Source organism: Galleria mellonella, unplaced genomic scaffold (genome assembly GCF_026898425.1).
Source record: "Galleria mellonella isolate WM207_F2 unplaced genomic scaffold, CSIRO_AGI_GalMel_v1 utg905, whole genome shotgun sequence".
NCBI lineage: Eukaryota > Metazoa > Arthropoda > Insecta > Lepidoptera > Pyralidae > Galleria > Galleria mellonella.
In genome coordinates, this window is record NW_026442174.1 from 3,327,281 (window position 1) to 3,339,093 (window position 11,813).

Consider the following 11,813-nt stretch of genomic DNA (forward strand, 5'->3'; position numbering starts at 1 on the left):
GCCCACCATCGTGGCACTTCACGTGCGTTTTGACGCGATTATCATACCCCGACAACGGTATCTGAGCGCAATATTGTTTGCTGTGTGGGTTACAGATTCAATAAGATACGGTAAATGGACATGATATTGTTCATTATAGGTGTTGGCGACTGACCGAAAAAATCCCTTATATGCTTATATTTTTATATTTTTGAGTTATGTCACGACAAACGAACATTTACGTTTTGGTTTATTAAAACTAATATCAATCTTCTATATTTTCATCATTTGCTTACACAGACCACCGCTGTTTTTTTTTATTTATTAAATAAAAAATGTGTGTAAAATAAAATAAAAATAAATTTTTACTTTATTTTACACACTAATAATGCATAAATAATTATAACACTGGAAAGCAAATGTACAAAGGAGAGTTTAACTTTACAAAAGTTTTCTTCTAGCAAACCTAAAGTGTAAGGGAATATCAATCAATCAAATCTATTATTATCAATTTTTTTAATGATGATATTGGAATAGTAACCCCGCCTGCACGGGGGGAAAGGGATTGTTAGCAATGGGGTCTAACAGCCCCAATGCTAGCAATGTTATTATTATGTTCCCCATAGAAACTATCGTGGTTACTTCTCGTGGAATTCTTCACGATGGACTAACTGGCCTGCCTTTTCATCCTCATCTATCATCATTAACTGGTGCCCCGCCAGCGTATACCGTTAGCGCAGGCGACGTTACTATTGCATTATCACTTATTGAAAAAAAAACCGCCTACACTATCGGTAAACGGATCACTTAATGGATCTGTCACGCAAAAAATACTGAACGTATTAGAATTAAATCTGATACATGGATAGGACAATTTAGGACACTTTATATACTGATTCACGCATGTGAGGCCACGAGGTACAGGTAATATGTAACAAATTTATTATATCAAAATTATGTACGTTCAATTATAGATACGATAATCTTCTTTAAGTGAATTGAATAGCCGCATCTAATTGGCCTCGTTTTCTGGTTCCGCGGCCACTTTTAACGCCCTGCCGCCGCCGCCAGCGTGGTTTTTGAATCTGCTTCCTTTGTGATGGTTTTAATATGGAAATTAACGTTCGCTGCCGTGTGACGCCGCACACCTCGACAAGGGAATTAATTTTTTTTATTGTCTCACGACACGACTTTAATACATGGGAACAAAGCTCAAAATGTAACAGACATCGGATTGTATCTGTGCGTGTCAAACTGCAACACATTCACGTTGTAGATGTTCTGTCTAATTGAATTCTTAATGCACTTTTAGGTAGTGAAAGTGAGGATAATAATGAACAAGAAAATATTGGTCATAAAATTAGAAAATATAATGTAAAGTTATTTATATTGTATACATGTTATAAATGATACTCTTCGTCCACGTGAAATTTTTAATGATCAGGTGGTCAACCATGAAACGAAAATCCGAATTTTCGGGCTCAATTTCGTGTTTTTGTTCCTACCAAAATCGATCCAGTAAATGAAGCTTAACATTTCGACAAAATTCTTCACATTTTCTGAAAGGATAAACATACTTTCAATTTTTTTTGTTTTTTCGTGGAACAAAATCTTAAATTGTATATTTTCAATATTTGATTATAATGTTTGATTTGTTTGATATTTTACAAATCACTTACTCATTTCTCATATCGTAGACGACGAACGATTTGTACCGATTAAAAATCTACGACTTTTTTAAACAGCGTAGGGTGGCGCGGGGGGGTATGAAGCCCGTCATGTTTGCACATCGTCGCGTACGTAAGATTTCATCCCCGTTCCACTGCGTATCAACTGTTTGAATAGAGATACGCCACTCTGAATTTATTGTGAACAATCTCCCCCCTCTTCCCCTTACACCCCTCACACCCCCTTTTGTCACAAATCCGATGTATCGCTTTCACTTGTCGTTCGACGATATGGTAATGTGACATTTAATTCCTATCATTGAGGGATCCTTTATTACAGAATGTATGGATAGAATCCTTTGTTGTTGATTGAATTATACGTAGGTACCTACGCTTGTGTTGCAAATATACCATATGGGGGATAACAGACACATTGAAACTTGTATGATGAGTGGTATTTATTAATTAAAATTATGTAACTTTATTAATTAAAATAATAAATTTAAATTAGTTTTTATTATTTCGTACTTATCCCGATTAAATGTAACGTTTAGGTTCTTTTGTTTTTAAAACTTATGCTCGTTTTCCAACGATTTCTACATATACTTGTATACGTAAGTATAATGGGATTTTTATGAGATCGCTATGTTTGTGGTTTCTATGTTTACTATGTTTTTTTAGACAAAACGCTGTGACACAAAGCGCCGTACGCTCCCTAAAAGAGACTTTTGGATATAGTCAAAACAATTAACGGAAACGACTAAAATAGTAAATATATAAAATTCCCGTTATAGATGTATAAAGACAGAGTTTTTATTGATGAAAGTGAATAGTAATCAGACTACGCTAATGGATCACAATGACGAAGCTCTAATGAAGGAATAAACAGTTAAGGATCAAGTCAAGTCGGTTTTTTTATGGATGATAATGGAATAGTAACCCATCTGTACTATTGGTATATACTGGCGGAAAACCAATGAGGGTTGATAGGTGAGAAAGGAAAGACAGGTCAGTTAGCTCATCGTGATGATTTCAACAATAAACTAGTCACGATGGTTTCCAAGGGGAACCGCGTGGAGGTCGACCTAATATGATGTATTGATAGCAATGGGGACTAAGCTTTCCATTACTAACAATCCCTTCCTCCTAGTCAAGTCAATTGGCCCATCACGGCGAATTTACTAAGCCACGATGGTTTCTAAGGAGTACCGCGTGGAGATCGACACGACAGGATATATTATTTGATACTAATGGATCCAGAGTTTACATTATTAATAAGCATTTTCCTCATTCTGGTGAGTTGCGTGAGGTGATGGATCTGGTAAATCTTTAATGCTAAATGTGAAGTCTGTAAATATATTTAAATGTCTGTATTTTTATTACTCTAAAACAGCTGAACGAATTTAAATGAAATCTAGTACACGCGTAGGTTATATTCTGACTTAACACATTGGATACTTTATGGTATATGCTGGTGCACGCGGAATAATGCCACGCAGAACAGCTAATGGTAGTATGAGGCTTAGTTTTGTCTGTATTTCTAAAGATAGTACATTATATTTTATGCATTAAGAAAAGGACTATACACTCAGAGAGAATTCGCTGTTGGTCGGTATCCAAATAATAATGAAATAATATTGACATGTCTCTACCCTACCAGAGGGAGACTTTGCACAAAAGTCGATTGCTTGGGTACCTCTGTTCCATTCGTGTTTCAACCGTGAAGCAGTTGTGTTTGCATGGCTGTGTTTCGGTTTGAAGGGTGGGATATGGCAGTGAATTTACTGGTTACAGAGGAATAACATCTGAGTCCTCAGGAATGGCAACGCATGGGTGGTATCATGGACGAAACAGTATACTCTGTTATGTCTATGGTACTGCTCATGTCTATAGGCGACGGTTACCACTTTACATCAGGTGGGCCGTCAGCTTGTTTGCCATTCTAAGTTGTATATAAAAAAAAATGTGGACTCAGTATGGAAGTGCAAATTTCCACATTCATAGGCAAGGGTATTAAAAAGAAACGCTTAACCGAATCCGCGGTCTATTTGGAATGCGGGTGTATCAGCTTCATACGAATATTGGCAATAAAACAGCGATGAGCTGAAAAATCGATGTCGACAGACGAACCGGCATCCAATCGCTCGTCTAAATATACATATAAAACTACATATCTATTTCTGTCATATCAATCACTAGATATATGAATTAGTTACACGTCACAGTATAATTTTCAATTTTATTTTAGGTGGATTTTTGTGAATATGTTGCGCGATGACGTCATTAAATCAAACCAATTTTGACAAATGTTTTCCAAATTTTTTTTTATTGTTTGGGAGGCAAATGAACAGATGGTCTACTTGATGGAAAGTGGCTACCGTCGATTGATGAGTATAAGAGAACACTTGTTGTTCCCATATTATTTTTGTGACAAATGAGGTTGTTGTTTTCTTGAATTGATTGTTACGAAACTAAGTCGACAGGTAAACGACTACAAATTAAAAAAAAATTAAACTGTTCTAATCTCAATGTCTCGTTATTCATCGCAGTATGTATGCATGTTTATGGTTAAAGTCACTTTTCTTTGTGGAGCGAAGTATATTTGTTGTAGTAATACTTACAAAGCATTTTTCATTTAAACTATTTATATAGGTACGATTACTTAAATTTTTATTTTAAAGTAAAAAACAAAAAATGTCGGATAATTCAAATACATTTTCAGTTTTAATGTAGTGAAATCTCATCTCGGTTGGGACGGCACAGTACTTAGATATAATGGCGCGAGGCATTGTTGTATGTTTGAGAGCTCGTGATAATCACCGTCCGAGTGTGTTCGAATCACAGCGGGACGACACTTTTGTTTATACCGCACGATTTTTTGTAATCTATTTTATTATTTAGTAATATTTTATTTTACTAGGAATAGTAAATAAGTTGACATGTCTTGAAATGTCCATGATATTTGTCACGCGAGTATCCAATTTTTAAGTATAATTAAGTAGGATTGGCAACTTATATTTGTTTGTAGAAATTCTAAGTTATCCTGCATAATCTTTGACACAAAAACAAAGAAGTAACAGTGCTTCTTGTGTGAGACTTTACACTACCGAAATAAGTATATTCTAATGTAATAATGTATTTCGTAATCTAGAATTTAACGATAGTGCTATTTACTATATCTAAGACAATAAAACGACATAAGAATAAGAAACGGTGAGAACAATGGTGTACCAATAGCTGAAGACTGTTGGTACACTGTTTTTCTCTTACGTACATCTTTAAAACATAATAGCATATTTGAGACAAATTATGAAATTGATCATAACAAATTCATATGCAGGAACGTATTTACATTATTAAATTAATTAGGATGTATATTGGCAAAAATATAAATTAAAACCCACTAAGGCATGAAGTATGTGACGATTTTAAAATGAATTTACATTTATCTAGCGAATCGAAAAGTGTAAAAGCACCCTCGAACCATCGCATTCTCTCCACACAGTTCTCGCATCTCATCCTATTGAAATCCCCACAGCGCTCACGCTCATTTGCAGATTGATTCTGTTCTTTTATACTCTTTATATTTTGTTACAGAAAATGAGTTCCGTGCAAGAAGAAAAACCCCCCACGGAGGCGCCAACAAAAACACATGTACGAGAGTTGCGAAATACTGAATTAGTATCGAGACTGCTGGCGGCTACTCCGCCATATCTCTACAGTGCACTGCCGCTTCAACCTCATGCATTCTTCTTTAGTGAAATGCTTAGATCATTTGTGAACGCGCGGCACGGTTGCCGCCCACCCCATTACCATCGTCGTTTCAAGCGTCGTTCTCACAAATATTTTGCCGAGAGCGAAAGCGAGTGGCGACGAGACTGGCCTAAACCTGAAGAAGAAAAGAAGGAATCAGACAGTCGACCCGAAGTTCCTTTGGAATTGACCGTAGAAAAACAGCCGAAGCTACGTGAACCGTCTCCCAGGAGGTTGTCTCCGAAGGTAGAACAGACAAAGCCCAGCGGTAGTCCTGGACCACCTGGTAGACAATCTGCTTACGTCGACGTTGGTACAGAAGAGTTACCTAAACCAGCACCATGCGTTGGGAGGAATCCGACCGATACAGCTGCAGCTGTACCACCATCAAACCTAATACTTCCTCCTCCACCGCCTATGTGGTATCCTCCCCTGTACAACCCGCAGTTTGGTGTCGACCCTTTGAACTTCTTTATAGACCTACGCGTCTCTGGTCATATTTATGATAGGAAACGCGCACTTGCTGAAGGTATTGATACAAGTATCAATCAAGAAATTAGGCCAGAAGAGCCAGGTTTAGACAAACGGCTCCCAAGGGATTTCGCTCAAAGACCCCGTCATTTATCAGCGTTTTCAGTACCTGTACGTTCAGGAAATATTACAGTAGATGGCCAGGAGAAATATTTCGATCACAATAGTTTAAGATCTAGTAAAGTCAATGGTACTTCTTATATTATGAGGAATTTGAAACGGGTCTATGAAAATGTGCAGAATGTGCAGAACAAGGAGGTCTCCAAAGAAATCAACGAGGAAGAAACAAAAGCGGAGTCGACAGATGTGGATGAGGATATTATAGATTAAATTATTATTAAATGCTATGGAAATATATTCCATAAATTCCACTTATTTATTTACTGCTTAAAATAATATATAGTTTAAGGTAAATTTTGTACAAGTTTATTTTTAATTTAAGGATTGAGACTCAATAACTCGAGACCTGTTATTTAATTATTAAAAGACTGTTGAAGGCTTGGTAGCTGCAATTTTTATTTTTAACCAAATGTCAAATATTTTTTCTTTAAATCGATACGATTTCTTTCATTTTTACTCAAACATAAACTTGTATTGATTTTCTCTGTTTTTTCGTGTAAACATAACATAAAGCGAACGATGGAATAACGGCCTCCCTACATTTAGCTTTGCTTACCTTCTCTGTCCTTATCCCATCTTCTGTTTTGCTACATTTAATCATATATTTTATTGTATTTTAATACTGTTATATAGTTTATAAATATTAAAGCTGTAGAAAAATTATACAAATTTCTCAAAGCCCATCCATTTTTCTCCAATAAATTCTCTAAGAAAATATTTTTATCAAAATTTCCATAACAGAATTTTTTTACCCAAAATTGCTTAAAAATATCTAATCTAGCAACGTTGCATTGTTGATTTCGGGATTCCATGTTTGTAATACGTACTACAAAACGGATAATAGATGATAAATATTTTTTACAGATTCCAATCCTCCTGTGCATTGCCAATTAAAAAATATATTATCTATGCCCTTGAAAATAATCTACTTTGTAATTTTACTTATAATTAATAAATTACTTACAGAATAGTTTAAATAAAATATTAAAATATGAAAATCATATTCCAATTATTGTGTGACTGAAAAAGTTTGAAAAGAATGACCTTTGGTTAGAATTCGCGCTTATCCATTAGTCGGTATCTACTTTGGATTGGGTATTTGTAAAATTTTTATGTGAAATGAATGATGTATAAAAATAAAATAGGTAGTTAAGTATTTATGTATAGGTAGGTATAATAAAATGTTACTTTATAGTCATAATCTAGTCAATACTATAACAGTCTGTAAATATGTACGTATATTTCAATTTCTGTTAATACCTGTGGTTATATAAAAAATATGCAATGTAGCACATGTTAGCAATTAGATAAACTGTATTGTTAGGTAGGTAACTATAATTTAATTATAGATAATATTATGATAAATCAAAAACAGTCTGTTTATAAAAAATGTATTAATAAAGGTACCCAAATCTGTAAATCTTTTTAAGATTTTATTTTTGAATATAATATAAGATCGTTTCTTTGTAATATAGGTAGGTACTTACGTAGTATCTAATAACATATTTACTGTGCTGTGTCATTATTATTTTTTAGTATAAAATTTAAATTATATAAAAATATATGTTTTTGTCTATTAGTTTTATTTTTAATAATTATAATATGTATATTTGTGTAATACTTATAATAAATTTTTATTTATTTCTCGTATCATAAATAAAGGATTTGTTTTTATTAAAGTTAATAAATCAATGTGATTTTCATTTATTTAGAGTTAAACATAAGTTTTTTATGTGGGTGTTAAGTATAATAGTATCTACATATATAAAGTATACTCTGGTCTCCATCAGCGTATGCTGACTGGTAAAAAACGATAGATGAAAGTCTTTTAATGGGTGAAAATGAAATGGTAACCCCGCCCGCGCTACCGGTACCTATACACCGGCGGGGCACCAGTGACGGATGATAGGTGAGAACAAGTGTAGGTCAGTTGGTCGATCATGACGAATTCGACAAGAATTAACCATGATAGTTTTCAAGGAGAATTCCAATCTGAACTACTTTCATCTATCAGGAAGGAAAGATTTTATTAATTATGAGGTCTAATAGCCCTATTGCTAGCAATATACACTATCATATCGACTTCCACATGGTTCCCGTTGAAAACTATTGTTGTTAATCGTTATGGAATTTGTCACGATGGGCTAACTGACCTGCTTTCAACTTTATCTTTTTTTTTCTACCACTGAGGTGGCTAACAAGCATACGGCCCACCTGATGGTAAGAGGTTACCGTAGCCTATGAACACCTGCAATACCAGAGGTATTACGCGTGCGTTGCCGACCCTGAAGAAACCTCTTTACCCCCCTTTTGAAGAACCCCATGCTGTAATCTTTATGGAAAACCTCGGCAGGGAGCTCATTTCACAACCTGAGTGATCGTGGGAGGAAACATCTCTGAAATCGCGCAGTACACGACCATTGAGGCTGTAGGACATGAGGATGAACTGTCTGTCGTCTCTCATTGGTGCCCCGCCAGCGTATACCGATAGCGCAGACGGAGTTATCATTCAATTATCACCCATTAAAATAAAAACAAGCTGACAGCCTATCTCTTACAAAGTAGTACATGTTGTATTAGCTGTTAACTGTACACTGCTAAATATAGCCCATAAGGGAGTTTTGCCAGTAGTTGCCACGCTTTGCAGGCGGGTTGGCAACCGCAGCTTGGCTTTTGGTGATGTTTTAAGAGGGACGCTGTTGCCGATTCATCCACTATAAGCGCCATTAATCGTCTCTTACGACATCCACGGAAAGGGGGGAAAAGGATTGTTAGCAATGGAGTTTGACAGCCCCAATGCTAGCAATGTGCTCTGTTAGGCTGACCTCCACGTGGTTCCCCCTGGAAACCGTCGTGAACAATTCTTGTTGAATTCGTCACGATGGGCCAACTGGCCTGCTTCATCCTCACCTATAATCCTTCACTGGTGCCCTGCCGGTGGGGTTGCCATTCCATTATCACCCATTAAAAAAACATCCACGGAAAAGGACAGGGTGGCTTATTCTATGCCGGAATCTACGCGGCTACAAGTAGTACAATACAAAAACAAAGTAGTACCTAACCGTTGCTTATAGACATGAATAGCAATATGGAGATTAGATATACAGTGACACCAATGCGTTCATTATTCTTATTTGTCATCATTTCTGAGGATTAAGGTGTTTTATATCACTTTACCTATTAATTTCACTAAAAAAACCTCGCCTTGCAAACAAAACGTAGCTATGCAAATACAGCTGTTTGGTGGCAGCAATACGAGTCATCATGTAAACTAATTGTAAGATAAGTTTATAAGGTATAGTTCTGGTATCTAAATACTGATTATGGACATTTATGACAATATAATGTTGGTGCAATAGTGTTAAACAAATAAATAAATATATAATTTTAATATAAAAAACACTTTTATTAAATATGAACTTAATTACGAACAGTTTTATAACTAATTTTAAATAAATGATTACTTATTCAAAAGAAGTAAAAGTTAGCAGCGCCACCTACAGGTTATGACTCGTAACACCTCGCTTATAAAATAGCAATATTAAATAAACTCTGCTATGTTTATTTTTTATGAGTTACTTTATCATGCTTTCGTGTTCTTATGTGAGTTGGGTTCATGAAAACATAGGTACTTAATAAGAAGGAGAACAATTGAGTTATGAACTATCTATTAAAATTAGAGAATTACTTGTGTAGGATTACATAAGTGCCTTATTTAAGGATTATATTAGGTAATTTAAGCTTTGTTTAAAATTGAAAAACTTGTTAAAAATTGTAAAATGTTTTTATTAAAAATTAAATTTTCCTACTGAGCATCTAGCGAGTAATTTCAGAACTAACAACGTATTGCTTTTCAACCGACTTTGAAAAAAAAAGGATATATTTTCAACTATTTCCATATTTTCTTTCTTTATTAATTTTGATTAAGATATTTGTTTTTTAAACGAGAAGGTGAATTCCGTTTTTGGTTTCATTGTCTTGTCTCGATTAAATCGGTTTTCTTGTGGAATAAAATAATCATAATAATGTCTGTGAAAAATATTTATTCATAGTAGTGAAAAACTTTAAAAAAACATGTCTAAGGTACAAGTATTTTCGAAAAAGTACCTATAAATTTTAAAATGCTTGCAATGCGTATGTAATATCTTTATGAACAAGTGGACCATCATTATTATGTCGTTTGCCTCCCTAACAATAAAAAAAAGTATTAAATCCATACGAAATAAAAAGTAAAGTGATAAGTCAATGATTAATTTTGCATTCCAGACAAATTATCATATTGAAGACTAGGCAGCATGGTCTCCGACCTTAGCCTGTTCCACAACGGAACAAACGTACTAAAAAAAAAAGATTAATTTTGCAAAATAAGTTCTGACATCCTTACTAATATTATAAATTGTATGTATGTGAATGTATATTATATGATATTATTGATAATTTGGGATCAAATTTCACAATTAATAGGTATAGGTAACTAATAAGGTTTAATTATCCTTAAGTTGATCTTATATTAATTACCTTACCATAAAATTATAATATTTTTCATATTTCGTTCTACTAAGCTCATTAGAAAAAGCTCAATGATAGTAACATTCACGGATGGTCCAGCATATTACTGCGCATTAAGTACAGTCTCATACCGATCAATCTCGAATTGTTTCTACTGGCCATACCAAGAATGTAGCGACAGTGAACCTAAATCGGCATTAGGCTCTATTCACACTATAGTGACGGTCTCGCTCCGATTTCAGTCTGGTAGCCTAACTTGATTGATTTAATTCAGCAAAATGCTTAGACGGAGGCATTAAAAAAAAAGTCGTGTAAAAAGAATCATAAAAATCAAATCAAATGCCGAAATCAAAAAGATAACATAATAAAAAAAAGCTATTAATTTTATTTAAAAAGAAAAAAAAAGAACAAAATGCAGAACGACATTAACAAATACACAATTTTTATTTCATCCCACTTTTTTCAAGAATTATTAATACTAATAAAATAAGGTTCGCAACCAAATAGTAGAAACCTTGTTTACTTTTATAAAGTTCAGGAAGCAATACATCTGAAAAATATTTTATTATTTTAGGAATAATGATAACTTACCTATTAAATTTATATTATTCACATCTGTAATAAAATTCCATTAAGTAGTTATATTCTTATACTATTTAGTTCATAAATCTGTCATTTGATACTTAAATATCATTCTAAAAAATAATATTTATGCATTTTTTTTATTCACATCAGTTTAGTTTAACCTAGTCACTCTTTAACTCTTTGGTTTCGGCAGTATCGGCAGATCTAACTGAATTAGAAACAAAAGAGCATTTACATCATCGGTACACATAGAGCTAGAATCGATTTGGATTATAATTTTTTTCAGATTGATCGTGACTGGAGTGGGATTGGGGCGGAACTGCACCATTATTGATAGTGTGAACAGATACATTGTATCTATATGTTTTTTATACTCCTATGCTGACAAACAGATATACGGCCCGTCTGATGGTAAACGAGGTTATCATAGATATATACACTTGTAACACCAGGTGTCCGTAATAATAATATTTTAGCAGACCAAAAGCAGAGTGAGAGCGTAGCGATACCAGCACTGTAGTGTGATTTGGATCTTAGTGGGAACCCGATCTTAATCTCTTTATGGATATATGTTTGACTCAAGCCATCAAGTGTTTCTAGAGCTTGTTGCAAATGTTGTTTTACCTATCTCCTTTACGTAAGGAAGAGGACTTCATTTTATAGGAAAGC

General features: G+C 34.2%; 1 protein-coding gene across 1 annotated transcript in view; it reads left to right on the forward strand.

The window, feature by feature from the left end:
• LOC113517969 (uncharacterized) overlaps positions 1-7,470 on the forward strand; it is a 28,229-nt gene extending 20,759 nt beyond the window's left edge. Inside the window, exon 2 of the mRNA XM_031907258.2 lies at positions 5,244-7,470. Within this exon, the coding sequence (XP_031763118.2) occupies positions 5,247-6,260 (1,014 nt within the window). The 5' untranslated portion in view covers positions 5,244-5,246 and the 3' untranslated portion in view covers positions 6,261-7,470. The remainder of the gene's footprint in view (positions 1-5,243) is intronic.
• Positions 7,471-11,813: the final 4,343 nt, after the last annotated feature.